Source organism: Pelobates fuscus, chromosome 5, assembly GCF_036172605.1.
Source record: "Pelobates fuscus isolate aPelFus1 chromosome 5, aPelFus1.pri, whole genome shotgun sequence".
In the NCBI taxonomy this organism is placed as follows: domain Eukaryota; kingdom Metazoa; phylum Chordata; class Amphibia; order Anura; family Pelobatidae; genus Pelobates; species Pelobates fuscus.
In genome coordinates this window covers 310,547,634-310,563,441 of record NC_086321.1, presented here as the reverse complement: position 1 = coordinate 310,563,441, position 15,808 = coordinate 310,547,634, and the positions used below count along the sequence as shown (strand labels likewise).

Below are 15,808 nucleotides of genomic sequence, written 5' to 3'. Positions count from 1 at the left end.
TTGCGTCACTTCCTCTTAACGGAAAGTAAGGGGGCGGCAAAGGAATCTCGGACTCAGGGGGCGTGTCCAAAATGGGCCTAACACCAGTCCTAGTGGACAAACAAGTCCTAGCTACCATGAGGCGACACTGCTCCTCGTGGCATGTCTGGAGCCATTTTGGCGAGTCATTTACGGCCTGTCTCCAACAATCAATATAAGGAAACTGGCCGTAAAGTTCAGGCCTACCTGATACAGCCACATGTAAGCGCTGTACCAGAGTTGGATCCAAACTGCCACGTGGCGGCCATGCCGCAACCAAAGTAGGCCACTCCCTAGTACACAAAGTGACCAAACGTACAGGAGACATTTTAACCCCAAAATCACATGTTTTGAATCCCTTTTTAAAATTCTTCACCATACAACCTAAGGGATCCGGGATCGTTGACTGCGACGCACCCATACTTATCAATGGAACGTCGTCGACAACGAATACTATACACGCGTACTATTCAACAATCACACCCGTTTCCTCTGGCAACAGCACCACGTGGTACGGTTACCAAGTGAAACGTACACAATAACAATAAACACTCAGGGAATTCCCGTACACACACAGCTGTTACACCAGTCACTATATAATCAATATTATGCCCTTTGGCGAAACTATACAGTCACCCACGCTATAATTCTCTATATATGAATTACCCGTCTATAACACACCCCAGTAACATCGTCTTTTACAAATAGCGGTTACAGTACGGTTAGCATAGGTCAAAGCACAAGTTAAGGTCACAATACAATTATTAGTGGTTATGGTGTTAAACATGCAATAGACGACAATGATTAGTACTTATATACAGTGTCAGTAAATATACAGGGTTATGGTACCGTCAGGGGTGTATTTGCCGCGAGGCAAACAAGGCATTTGCCTTGGGCGGCATTTTCCAGGGGGCGGCAAAAAAAGCCGCCCCCTAACGCCCAGGGCAAATGCCTTGTTAGCCTTGCGGCTAACAGACATCCTGGGCTGGTGGCTGCTGGGCTGGTTGCTGGGCGGGCGGCTGGCGAGGGAGCACTTCCTCTGAGCTGTCTGCTCAGCTCCCTCGCGCGCCGCAGAGTGAGGCTGGGAGCCGGAATATGACGTCATATTCCGGCTCCGCCTCCCAGCCTCACTGTGCGGCGCGCGAGGGAGCTGAGCAGACAGCTCAGAGGAAGTGCTCCCTCGCCATCCGCCCGCCCAGCAACCAGCCCAGCAGCCCGACCGGCAGCCCCACTAGACCCCAGGGAGAGGGAGAACCCCCCCCAGCATTCCCAAAGGTAAGGAGGCTGGGGGGGTAAATAAAAAAAAAGTGAGTGAGTGTGTCTGTTAGTGTGTGTGTGTGTGTCTGTTAGTGTGTGTGAGTGTGTCTGTTAGTGAGTGTGTGAGTGTGTCTGTTAGCAGCTAACAGACTCACTAACAGACACACTCACTAACAGACACACTCACACTCACTAACAGACACACTCATACACAGACACACTCATACACTCACACACACACACTGACAGATACGCATCCATTAGCTAACAGGTAGCTAATGGATGCGTATCTGTCAGTGTGTGTGTATTTAGAAGGCGGGGGAAGGGTTGGGTGGGGGTGGCAGGGGGGGGGCGTGAGGGGGCGCCTGAGTTTTGTCCTGCCTAGGGCAGCACAAAACCAGGATACACCCCTGGGTACCGTGCACTATGATACAGCAACACACTATTAACACTCTCGCTAGACGGCTGAGCTCGCGCTATCTAACAAGATATACACTTTACTAAACAATCTTTATCACATTTACAATTCCCAACTAAACTATTGGCCAGTACCTTGAATGGACTACCTAAAACTATATACACCCGTTTTGGTTAGCCACACTGCCCAATCACCACATATAGCGAGCTAGAGAACCGAATTTACACAGGCGCCTCTTAGTCGCACTATCAAAAGTCTAGTGGGTTCCAAATTTACACGCCTTACCACTTAGCCCAGATAGGTTGAGAGCTAGCGAACCGAATTTACACAGGCGCCGCTTAGTCTCCCGGTCCCTCCGACCTAGCGAACGTAATATACACCCTAGAACGCTAGTCTAGACAAGACACCGGTGTCCGGCTAGGGCTATTTACACCAGGACCCCACCTGACTAACAAAATCAAACGGTCTGACTAAAGAGCGTTCGATCGAGCGGTGCGCCTTCGCTCCTTCCCTCCGACAGAGGGGGCAGATACACAGATTCAAACCCCTTTGGGCCTACCGCACAATCGGTATACCCCTAGTGGGTTCTGCCGTCTAAAACAGCAGTTGTCTTACCTCCTCGTTCCTGAACCTGAGTTCACACTCATCGACGGGGACACCCCAGCACTTCTCACGTAGAGGCCGATGATCTCCTGGACAACAGACCAGTGGCGCCGAGACGAAGGGAGGTCCACGCAGAAGTTCAGGGGTGCAGCCGTAGAGAACGTGGGCAAAGATAGACCGTCTCACGCCTCTGCCTCTCAGCTACCGTTGAACGATGAGCTTCCCGGCCAATGTACCAAATGATACCGGAGAAACTGACGGAAGCGAAGCACAGAGAGATGGACACAGGTTTCTTCAGGAAGGAAGAGATTCTTTATTGGATCACCGATCGGGACTCAGAGGGACTAATGTCACCAAAATACAGCAAGTTCTGAGCCCCGGACAATAGTGCAGGCTCCTTATATAGGCACATAACTCCTCCCATATTAAGCTCCACCCGCACATTCTCTTGACCAATCAATACAAATAAGAATTAACTTCCTGCTTGACCGCATGGCTTGTCCAGCACAATGGAGGAGGGGAATACTACATCCTGTATTCTTGCACATGCTCCGTACACTACTGATCGTATCTTGCCTCGTGCAACCAACTGATCGATACGTCAGCATATGCACGTACACATGCCACGTGGTAATCTCGGCCTACTAAATTTATTTTTACCGAGATTCCACCACAGGACCTCTACACTTCAGAGCCATGCAACGCCTGAAAGTGCGATGCCTGCGCTCGGGTCACTCATACGATCATTGGATCCAGCTCTCGGACGACGTTCAGACAGAACTTCGATGGTGGCTGCTACACATGCAAGCCTGGAATGGCAAAGCAATCTTTGGTTCATATCCAGACTTCATCGTGGAATCAGATGCCAGTCTCTGGGGTGGGGGTGCACACTGCGTGGACTCCTCCACAGGGGGACCTTGGCAGGGCAAAGAAACCGACCTCCACATCAACTGCCTGGAATTGATAGCGGGGTCCTTCGCCATTCGCAGCCTAGCCAAAGACATGTCAGACTGCTGCATTCTGCTCCGCATGGACAATATTTCGGCAGTACAATACATCAACCGCCTGGGCGGAGCCAGGTCACAAGCCCTCACGTAGGCCACCAAGGACATATGCCAGGAGTGACAACAGTGACTGGAAACTTAACATCTCAATATTCCAACAATTGAGGCTTCGGAAACACCCGTTGAGTCTGGATCTATTCGCGTCCCGGACCAACCACTAACTACCGAACTACCACAGTTGGCTTCCGGACCCGAATTGCAAGGCAGTGGATGCGTTCCTGCAAACATGGCCAAAACAGGGGGCATATGCCTTTCCCCTGTTTTCCATGATTGCAAGGGTGATCCGACATGTACGGATCTACAAGATATCCCTACTGCTTCTCACTCCCCTTTGGCAGAGCCAGACCTTGTTCCCGGACCTATTAGAGATGTCCTATGACACACTACCATCCTTCCCTCTACTTCTGACAGGACCAGGAGGGGAACATCACCCCCTCGTTCTAGATCAGAAGCTAGACCTGGTAGTCTGGACGATTTTCAAGGGTTCCTGGTCAGTCCAGGCCCTATCACAATCTACCAAAGACCTCCCTTGGGATTCATGGGCTCCTGGCACCAGAAGATGTTACATTTCCGCATGGACAGCCTGGAATAGTTGGTGTATGGAGAGGGACTCCGATCCCTTTACAGCACCTATTCCTGTGATACTAAACAATCTATCTCATCTGTTCTCACAAGGGCGCTTGTACCGATCCCTTAATGTGATTAGATCGGCCATATCGGCAGCGCATGTACCGATACAGGGCATTCCGGTGGGTCAAGACCCGTTAGTTTGCCGCTTGATTCAGGATGCCAAGATGTCGAGACCTCCAGCACCGAAATATGCATGCCTATGGCATGTGGATGTGGTGATACACTTCCTGATGGAGTGGCCGGATAACCCGTACCTTTCACTGAAATGGTTTTATAAACGTTTTTTTTATTGTATCGGTGTAACGGATCACCTGGCACGCCGACTTGGTACCTCCGTTAATGGATGCTCCTAGTGCTTCCTGAGGACTCCAAGCACTCTGGCAGACACCACAATCACCGAATCCGAGAAACCTTTAAATTCTCCCAAGCATATGAATGCTGTAGACCATTGAATAGGAACCATACGAATAGGCTTGTACTCCTAGCAGTCAACTGGAACAGCATGCAATAAATCCTTCCCCCCCAATAATGAGACGACACATCACTTTGAGGGTAAAACAGGAACTCTGGACTGGCTCATCCAGCCTGGCTTTTATTTCCAACTCACACATACAGGCCACACCCAGGGGGAGGCATAAAAGAACCAATGACATAGATGTTACCTCCCACACATCCCCTCCCCTTAGTGTGACACATAATCCCATTATGCATACAGTGTAAAATATACTTTTACACAACTTTCATAACTTTAAAACCATACATCACATTCACATAAAAATACATATCCACAATCAATCCATTCAGGGGAACAACATATTAAAAAATGGCATGAATCCGACCAGGGGTTCAAAAGTTACTAAAAGTATCTTTTGTTCCTTTCTGGCTGGCAGAAAAACATCCCCACAATGCACCCTGGTTTCCTCCCTTCTGCCCTGGAGTTAATTGGAGAAGTAATCCAATTACCCAGGACTAAAGGCAGACTCCATTAACCACATGGTTGCAAAACAACATAAAACACTTTAAAATACATAAAGTCACATTTACACATAACACACAGACATTTCACCTATCCCCAGATAGCTGGGATCTGCACGCACAAAACTACCGAATAGCGCGCAGATCCTACTCACACAGTACAATTGCCATGGAGCTAAAGTCTTTCCCATAGTCTTTCATTATATGAATAGGCTATCTGGGGTATCACATTCCCATAAAGTCTGGTCCATAGTCCAAAGGCAAGAGGCGGGCAATCAGCCCCCTCCAAGGACACGTGGCGAGGTCGGTTTCGCCACACTTCTCCCCTTTACCCCCCAGACTAACAGGGTACTTGACCTCCTGCCGGTCAGTGCCCTTGTTAGTCCAGCAGCCCACCCACAAGACAGAAACAGCAGAGCAGCCCACCCACAATAAACAGTTACTACACCTGGGTGAGGGAGAATCTTGTCCAGGTTCAGGTGCCTCACCACGGCTGTGTGGGGGACTGGTAGGCTGCCTTGGTAGGTTGCTGAGGGGGCAGAGACCAGCGGTACTCTGTCCTGTTGCCAGCACTACCACGGGAGTAGTCTGGTTGGAGCCTGGTTGCTGGAGACCGACTGTCTCCCCTTGAGTTACACCGCTCTGCTGCTGGAGACCGACTGTCTCCCCTTGAGTTACACCGCTCTGCTGCTGGAGACCGACTGTCTCCCCTTGAGTTACACAGCTCTGCTGCTGGAGACCGACTGTCTCCCCTTGAGTTACACAGCTCTGCTGCTGGAGACCGACTGTCTCCCCTTGAGTTACACAGCTCTGCTGCTGGAGACAGACTGTCTCCCCTTTAAATACACCGCTCTGCTGCTGGAGACCGACTGTCTCCCCTTGAGTTACACCACTCTGCTGCTGGAGACCGACTGTCTCCCCTTGAGTTACACCGCTCTGCTGCTGGAGACCGACTGTCTCCCCTTGAGTTACACAACTCTGCTGCTGGAGACCGACTGTCTCCCCTTTAGTTACACAGCTCTGCTGCTGGAGACAGACGGTCTCCCCTTTGGCTAAACAGCCCAGTTGTGGGGGGGCAGGACCGACCGTCCCTACCCCCTGTGCTGGAAGTGCAGAGACCACGGTCCCATCTGCACAGGTGTGGGGCTTACAGTCTCCCCCTGGTACATTAAGCTGCCGCTGGGGAGAGGTGGTAACGAGCTCCTCTCCCATTAGAACACTCTGCCGCTGGGGAATGGAGACTGGGCTCTCTATTCCCTGTACATTAATGATCCGCCGCTGGGGAGAGGTGGTAACAATCTCCTCTCCCATGCATACTTCCTGTCTCTGCGGAGGGAGACCGACTGTCTCTCCTCCCAGCACAGAGTCCTGCTGTGGGGGAAAGGGGGCTGGGCTCTCTATTCCCTGCTGGATACTCTGCCGCTGGGGAATGGAGACCGGGCTCCCAATTCCCAACAAATCACACTGCCGCTGGGGAGGGAGGACGGCTCCTTCAGCTCCCTGTAACTTGGGCGCAGAGACCACGGTCCCATCTGCGCTGGTGTGGGGCTTACGGTCTCCCCTTGGTGGGTTAGGCTGCCGCTGGAGAGAGGGTGTAACAAGCTCCTCTCTCTGAACTGTAACCTGCCGCTGGAGATCTGGGCCGACTGCCCAGCATCCCTGTAGGGCCAGTAGAGAGACCTCGATCCCATCTCCACCTGCCATCTGTGGGTCTCTCCAGGACCAGTCTATGAGGTCCCCTACTTCTGCAACTGGTAGTGAAGCAGGGGGTACCTCTGCCGCGTTTTCCCAGCTATAGGCTAGCAGGTCTGGGTCTGCCACCCAGTTTTCCCGGTCTGCGTCCCTGCTCTGCGGCTGGCAGGAATTTAATAGTTCTACATAGTCCATCTCCAGCTCTCGTTCCATGGCAGCGAAACGGCGGAGGTCTTCTCCGAGTCCAATAGATCTCGGGCCCTGTATCATCTCACCTCGGTAATGAAAGATAGCCCAGTACCGTGTGTAACGGATCGCCTGGCACCCCGACTGAGTACCTCCGTTAATGGATGCTCCTAGTGCTTCCTGAGGACTCCAAGCACTCTGGCAGACACCATAATCACCGAATCCGAGAAACCTTTTAAATTCTCCCAAGCATATGAATGCTGTAGACCATTGAATAGGAACCATATGAATAGGCTTGTACTCCTAGCAGTCAACTGGAACAGCATGCAATATATCCTTCCCCCCAATAATGAGACGACACATCACTTTGAGGGTAAAACAGGAACTCTGGACTGGCTCATCCAGCCTGGCTTTTATTTCCAACTCACACATACAGGCCACACCCAGGGGGAGGCATAAAAGAACCAATGACATAGATGTTACCTCCCACACATCCCCTCCCCTTAGTGTGACACATAATCCCATTATGCATACAGTGTAAAATATACTTTTACACAACTTTCATAACTTTAAAACCATACATCACATTCACATAAAAATACATATCCACAATCAATCCATTCAGGGGAACAACATATTAAAAATTGGCATGAATCCGACCAGGGGTTCAAAAGTTACTAAAAGTATGTTTTGTTCCTTTCTGGCTGGCAGAAAAACATCCCCACAATGCACCCTGGTTTCCTCCCTTCTGCCCTGGAGTTAATTGGAGAAGTAATCCAATTACCCAGGACTAAAGGCAGACTCCATTAACCACATGGTTGCAAAACAACATAAAACACTTTAAAATACATAAAGTCACATTTACACATAACACACAGACATTTCACATATCCCCAGATAGCTGGGATCTGCACGCACAAAACTACCGAATAGCGCGCAGATCCTACTCACACAGTACAATTGCCATGGAGCTAAAGTCTTTCCCATAGTCTTTCATTATATGAATAGGCTCCATGGTATGGCTATCTGGGGTATCACATTCCCATAAAGTCTGGTCCATAGTCCAAAGGCAAGAGGCGGGCAATTAGCCCCCTCCAAAGACACGTGGCGAGGTCGGTTTCGCCACACCGTGACTCTGCTGGACTGCCGAAGTCGACATCCTCCACTAAGGCTTTCCACAACAGGCCAGGGCTTGTGTAGTTCTCCCCCCTCAGGCTGGATGCCCTCTGCCCTCCACGTCTCTGGCTGGACAGTGCACCACCACAGTGCCCGGTATGAGGCGTCCAGGCTCAGTTCCCTTTCCACGAGGTACTCGAGTTGTCTTACCCGCTGCCCTCCAGGTTGGTCTCCCAGAAGTGGCATCCGCCAGGCCATTTGTTCCTCCAACTGGTATGCGACACCAGGAAGGCGCTGCTGCCGTTGATACTGGACTTCCTCCAGGGCATCGTACCATAATTCTTTCCGGGCATTATCTCTCCATTCTAATTCACTCTCTTCCTCAGGTGTGTGTGTTGCCCAGGGGTCTACGAACCCCATTTTCCCAAATCTTTGTGTAGACAGGGACGCTGTAGGCACACTAGCGTCGCCCTCAATTTGTAAATCCAAATGTACTGTGTCTCCGAGCTGCTTTACCTCGCACTAGGACGCCATCCCACCGCTTGCCACCAATGTAACGGATCACCTGGCACCCCGACTTGGTACCTCCGTTAATGGATGCTCCTAGTGCTTCCTGAGGACTCCAAGCACTCTGGCAGACACCACAATCACCGAATCCGAGAAACCTTTAAATTCTCCCAAGCATATGAATGCTGTAGACCATTGAATAGGAACCATACGAATAGGCTTGTACTCCTAGCAGTCAACTGGAACAGCATGCAATAAATCCTTCCCCCCCAATAATGAGACGACACATCACTTTGAGGGTAAAACAGGAACTCTGGACTGGCTCATCCAGCCTGGCTTTTATTTCCAACTCACACATACAGGCCACACCCAGGGGGAGGCATAAAAGAACCAATGACATAGATGTTACCTCCCACACATCCCCTCCCCTTAGTGTGACACATAATCCCATTATGCATACAGTGTAAAATATACTTTTACACAACTTTCATAACTTTAAAACCATACATCACATTCACATAAAAATACATATCCACAATCAATCCATTCAGGGGAACAACATATTAAAAAATGGCATGAATCCGACCAGGGGTTCAAAAGTTACTAAAAGTATCTTTTGTTCCTTTCTGGCTGGCAGAAAAACATCCCCACAATGCACCCTGGTTTCCTCCCTTCTGCCATGGAGTTAATTGGAGAAGTAATCCAATTACCCAGGACTAAAGGCAGACTCCATTAACCACATGGTTGCAAAACAACATAAAACACTTTAAAATACATAAAGTCACATTTACACATAACACACAGACATTTCACCTATCCCCAGATAGCTGGGATCTGCACGCACAAAACTACCGAATAGCGCGCAGATCCTACTCACACAGTACAATTGCCATGGAGCTAAAGTCTTTCCCATAGTCTTTCATTATATGAATAGGCTCCATGGTATGGCTATCTGGGGTATCACATTCCCATAAAGTCTGGTCCATAGTCCAAAGGCAAGAGGCGGGCAATCAGCCCCCTCCAAGGACACGTGGCGAGGTCGGTTTCGCCACAATCGGATCCCAGACTGTGTGTGGTTAGGACATTAATGCGTTATATAGAAGTCTCAGCTCCCCTCCGAACATCGTTGGCGGGTCAGCTTCTGATTTCATGTGTGAAACCCCATGGCCCAGTGTCTACCAAGACCTTGGCCAGATGGATTCGCTGGATTCTAGCGTTAGCCGGCGTTGAACCATGTTTTGGGACTCACTCAGTCAGGGGTGCGGCCGCTTCACAGGCAGGATCTTTCCTGGCCGATATTATGCGTTGTGCAGACTGGACACGTGAGAGCACATTTAGAACATGCTACTTTACGCAGACTTCGCATGCCTCTTTAACTTTGGTTAATTCATAGCGTTAAAAATGCAAATAGGAAGCCTCCTGTCGTGGTAAAATTGAAGATTATGCTAGCTTTAGTGTACTAATAATCTTAATTTTAGTAATGACCGGAGGAGAGTATTTCCCACCCTATTTCTTTTTTTCCCCCTCCCTTTGTGATGTTATTTTGTAAACGTTCTAAATGGTATCTGGTTTATATCGTCTATGATATTGATGTAACATAGGTATATAGCATTGACTTTGTTAAATTAGTTACAGTTGGCATAACCTGCATTATACTTGATGGTGTAATCAAATGTACATTATATGCTGGCAACTTGCCACTTCAGAAACCTCTCACTTACCGTATATACTCGAGTATAAGCAGAGTTTTTCAGCCCATTTTTTGTGCTGAAAAACCCCAACTCGGCTTATACTCGAGTCAGTGTCTGTATTATGGCAATTTACATTGCCATAATACAGACAGGGGGCTGTGGGGGCTGCAGAGCGTTTACTTGCCTCTCCTGCAGCTCCTGTCAGCTCCCTTTTCCTCCTCGCCGGTCCGTGCAGCTCTTCTGTCAGCTCCCAGTGTAAGTCTCGCGAGAGCCGCACTATGACCCCGCGGCTCTCGCGAGACTTACAGTGTGAGCTGACAGAAGAGCTGCACGGACCGGTGCGGAGGAGAAGGGAGCTGACAGGAGCTGCAGGAGAGGTAAGTGCTCTCAGCCAGCCCCCCTTCCCCCCCACTAAACTGCCAATGCCACTGGACCACCAGGGAAGGAGAGCCCCCCTCCCTGCCATGTATCAAGCATGGAGGGGGGACGAAAAATAAATAAAAATATAAATAATAATAATAAAAAAAATAATAAAAAAAAATTTAACCAAAAATAAATTATTAAAATAATAATAAAAAAATAAATAATAAAAATGCCCACCCCACCAAAGCTCTGCAACACACACACACTGCACTCATACACACACACTGCACTCATACACACACACTGCACTCATACACACACACACTGCACTCATACACACACACACTGCACTCATACACACACACACTGCACTCATACACACACACACTGCACTCATACACACACACACACACACACACACTGCACTCATACACACACACTGCAAATAAATATTCAATCAATATAATTTTTTTAGGATCTAATTTTATTTAGAAATTTACCAGTAGCTGCTGCATTTCCCACCCTAGTCTTATACTCGAGTCAATAAGTTTTCCCAGTTTTTGGGGGTAAAATTAGGGACCTCGGCTTATATTCGGGTCGGCTTATACTCGAGTATATACGGTATTTCTTTTTCTTTCAGCATAATTGGATACTGATCAAGGATGGACTAATCTTTCTACGTACATGTTTGAAGCTTCCATTGGTATTCGAATATTGTTGTTGGACTGATATTATCATTTAAATCTTTGTACTTGTGTTTTATTCTACCTGTTTATATCCTCACTACAAAGAAAGAGGAAATGATGTCACGGTCAGGGCCTTTTATGTGCCATCTGACTTTTTTCTGATTGGTTGTTACTGTTTCTGTGCTGCTGGAGATTTTCAGTAAAGAGTTATGCAAATACTCGCCTTCTGTCATTACTAAAATTAGGATTATTAGTACACTAAAGCTAGCATAATCTTCAATTTGTACCCAAACATTGATGTATAAAACTCTTTTCTTGTACACTGCTTATTTTTACTGCTACAATGTTGTTATATTATTTTGCACATAAAACGATAAACTTAAATTATTAAAAAAAAAAATTCTGGAAAGTGGCAGTTCTGCTTTAAAAAGTCTGAGTTTTCCACTGATTTGACACCGCGATGAAGGGGTTAATATGTACTTTGACAAGACTTAAGGACTTGTGGGTAAACTTAGCATGCATGGATAGGAACTTTGTGGATGAGTTATGGGATGTGAAATGTGGTCAGCGCTACTTTTGAGTCAGCTCATCTTTCTGTATTTGCTGTAAAATGTTCCAGTTTATGTGCATAATCTCTTGTCTCTGGTAATAAGATTGAGAGTTTTATCTCAAGAAAATTGCACATAATCTGTGTATTCCTGTTATCTTGTGTTTTTTCTATACAATTTGCTTTCAAAAAAATCCCTATAGTCACTTTTCAGTCATTTAAGATTTTGGGATGTGTAAGATTGATTAGGGGTTATATGAACTGTATTCCAACAACACTTGAAGAGCTATAACATTTGTTTGGTATTGACTTTGACCATTTTTTAGGTGCTGAAGGTGTTGACAAAGGCACAGATATTGCGTTGCGTAATCAGAACAATGAAGAATTTGTGTCAAAAGAAATCCAGACCACTACTAAAGGTACACTAAAAAGTATTACAACTATTTTAAAAATGCTGAGTATAAATACTGTTTTAATACAGGCATAATTAAAATTATCCTGGTACTCAGTGTACATTGGCTAATGTTTATGATACCATTATATCTTGTTCATTCAATTTTTCAATTGAGATTATGGACAGCGCTATCTGTGCATTCCTTTCTTTGAACATCCCCCTAGCAATAATTGTTTTTATGGTTTTGTTATTATTCGTCACATCTTCTGCTCCCCCCCCCCCCCCCCCCCCAAAATAAAAATGTGTAGTGGGGTTTATTCACTAAATGAAAATGTTGCACACTGTAACCATTGTCAGTCATGGCTGGATGCATAGCACAGACTTTCCTCTGTTTTTAAGCGTAAATTGCAGTGATGGACAAGATGATGAAGCTGTAGAGGAGGGTGATTCACTATAGTGAGAATTCAAAGTAAATTTCACATTTAAGAACAAAAAAGACAAACTGTAAAAATCTGCTTTGCTTTCAGTTCAGTTACTTGAGCCTTAAAGTTAAAATTTATATTAAAATCTAGTTTGAATTCTCACTTTAGTAAGTAACCCCCCCTCCCCCCCCCCCCCCCCGGTAAAAATAGAACAGCAGCTAAATTGAACCCAATTGAAACAGCTACCCAACTGCGCTTTTTTTAACACCTTAAGGGCAGAGGCAATTGTACGAGTTTTGATCAAAGCCAAACCTAGATTCGAGCTATTTGTCTGTTCTAATACCTCTTTCATATTAAAGGACCACTCTAGTGCCAGGAAAACATACTCGTTTTCCTGGCACTAGAGTGCCCTGAGGGTGCCCCCACCCTCAGGGACCCCCTCCCGCCCGGCTCTGGAAAGGGGAAAAGGGTTAAAACTTACCTTTTTCCAGCGCTGGGCGGGGAGCTCTCCTCCTCCTCTCCGCCTCCGATCCTCCCCGTCGGCTGAATGCGCACGCGCGGCAAGAGCTGCGCGCGCATTCAGCCGGTCACATAGGAAAGCATTCATAATGCTTTCCTATGGACGCTTGCGTGCTCTCACTGTGATTTTCACAGTGAGAATCACGCAAGCGCCTCTAGCGGCTGTCAGTGAGACAGCCACTAGAGGAAATAGGGGAAGGCTTAACCCATTCACAAACATAGCAGTTTCTCTGAAACAGCTATGTTTATTAAAAAATGGGTTAACCCTAGAAGGACCTGGCACCCAGACCACTTCATTAAGCTGAAGTGGTCTGGGTGCCTAGAGTGGTCCTTTAAGTGCACCCACACTTATATATAATTTTGTTCAGGAGAAACATGGCTGTCAAATCACATCAAATATTCATTTATGAATAAAATAAAAATAATATAAATGTGATAAAATAAGAAATTGTGTTATATTTTATTTTAAGTTCTGCATAAATAATTTTGTTGAGGAGAAATGTGTCTTTCAGTTCAAATTAAATAGTTATATATGAAACTTAATTAAATCTGAATAAAGTCTGAAAAAAATTTGAGAAAATAAGAATTTTTTTTTTTTTTTTTTTTTTTTTTAAGCTCTACATGTTCTGTACATGCCCTGCATGTATAGGTATTACCGTGTTTTGGGAAATTACAAGGTAATAAAGAGCTTGCCCATTTCAGTTTTTACTCATTGAAATTTGCCAGATTGGTTTGCTGGGCCCATGTAGCATTTGAGACTGTGACAGCCCTGGAATGATAATTACCCCCAACATGACATATAATTTGCAAAAGTAGACAACCCAAGGTATTTAAAATGGGTTATTTCCAGCCCATATATACTTTGTAAATATGCTTTTATTGGAAGACGTAGGTAGGATTTTTTTTTTGTGTGTGTGTATATAGCTAGACACTGACCGGTATATAAGTAAACAAAATTAATAGACTAAGTCACCCCTATACCGAGAATATCCCGGACAGGGGTTGCTCAGTGGGGGTGGTACCAATTCCACCAATGGCTTAACCCTTCTAGTAAAAATATAAATCAAAACAAACAGGTGATATATTGTGTCTCTATATATTCCCTATTAATATATTAAACATCCCTTCAGAATCATTTCATAATTACAATGTCCAAATAATCTGGAACAATAATTGAAAAAGGAGAGGATCCTTACCTCTGTAAGTAATAAATTACTTTTTTACTCTATATTTTCCTACATCTCATTTTGGATGCACATTGTTTTACATACCACTGAAAGCTGCAGAACCAGTGATTGGAAGTAAGAAACTGCCTGTGATCTCCACTGATTTCGTAATGCCCTGTTTTATCAAATAAAGTGAGTGACCCATTGGCACAAAACATAATTTTATGAGTGTTATACAGAGTTGCACTATGTTGTTCTCTATCTCCCTATAGTTGGATTGACCCTATTGTTTGTATCTATATATTGTGGAAGATTTGAGGATATCTTCGGTTTAAATCCAAGGGAAGTTCTTATATTTAAATACACTTACTATTTTTGTCAATCAACCACTTAACATTCACTTAAACACTGTATAGTGATATTGGTGAAAATTGATTAATTACAATATTATCTTGTGACATAGTGAAAGTTTTTGCACTTCTTTGTATTAATTGTGAAATTGTGTGAAGTGTTCTTGCCTCCACCAGTAGTCTACAACTGGAGTGGGCGGAGTAACTGTTATTATTTATTTACATAGCACATTTAATTGCAACGTTGTTGCCCAAAGTGCTTCACAGTTACATTAAAACATACATTTATAAAAACCATAGGCGTGCGCACGGGGTGTGCCGGGTGTGCCTGGGCACACCCTAATCCCCGCGGCACGCCTATGTATTGAGACCGGCAGGGGAGATCTCAGGATCTCCCCTGTCGGTTCATGCAGAGCCGGCGCTATCCGAGCGCCGGCTCTGCTCTCAGCCTCCCTCCCCACCGACCCACAGGCAGGGAGGGAGGCAGGAGAGGACCCGGGGAGCTCAACCAGCAGCTCCGCCAGGTTCCTCTCGCGAGATCTGAGCGTTGCCGCGGCAAAGCTCAAATCTCGCGAGAGTGAACTCTAGCCCCGCAGGGTAGAGTTCACTCTCCACTGGACCACCAGGGATGGTGGTGGTAGCATGGTCCCCCCTCCCTACATAAGGTAACATGGGAGGGGGGATATTAACTAAACGGCACCTCACCTCCACTGGACCACCAGGGAAGGCAGCAGGAACAAGAATCCCCCCTCCCTACATAAGGTAAGAAGGGAGGGGGGATATTGGGTCATGTACCCCCACCTCCACCCCCCACACACATACAGCACACACACCCACACACACCCACACACACAGCACCTTCACACATACAGCACCTTCACACATACAGCACCCTCACACAGCACACACACACACAGCACCTGCACACATACAGCACCCACAGGACCTACACACATACAGCACACACACACACATACAGCACATACAGCATACAGCACACACACCCACACACATACAGCACACACACAGCACCCACACACAAACAGCGCCCTTACACACACACACACAGCGCCCTTACACGCACACACACACACACACACACACACACACACACACACACACACTGCAGTGTGTGTGTATAAAAAAAAAAAATATATATATATATATATATACACACATACATATACACGCGGCGTGTTTGTGC

At 46.6% G+C, this 15,808-nt stretch overlaps 1 protein-coding gene across 1 annotated transcript in view; it reads left to right on the top strand.

The window, feature by feature from the left end:
• Positions 1-15,808, top strand: part of LOC134612222 (uncharacterized) — a 460,490-nt gene that overhangs the window by 151,576 nt on the left and 293,106 nt on the right. The window contains exon 2 of the mRNA XM_063456571.1: positions 12,080-12,172. Within this exon, the coding sequence (XP_063312641.1) occupies positions 12,080-12,172 (93 nt within the window). The remainder of the gene's footprint in view (positions 1-12,079; positions 12,173-15,808) is intronic.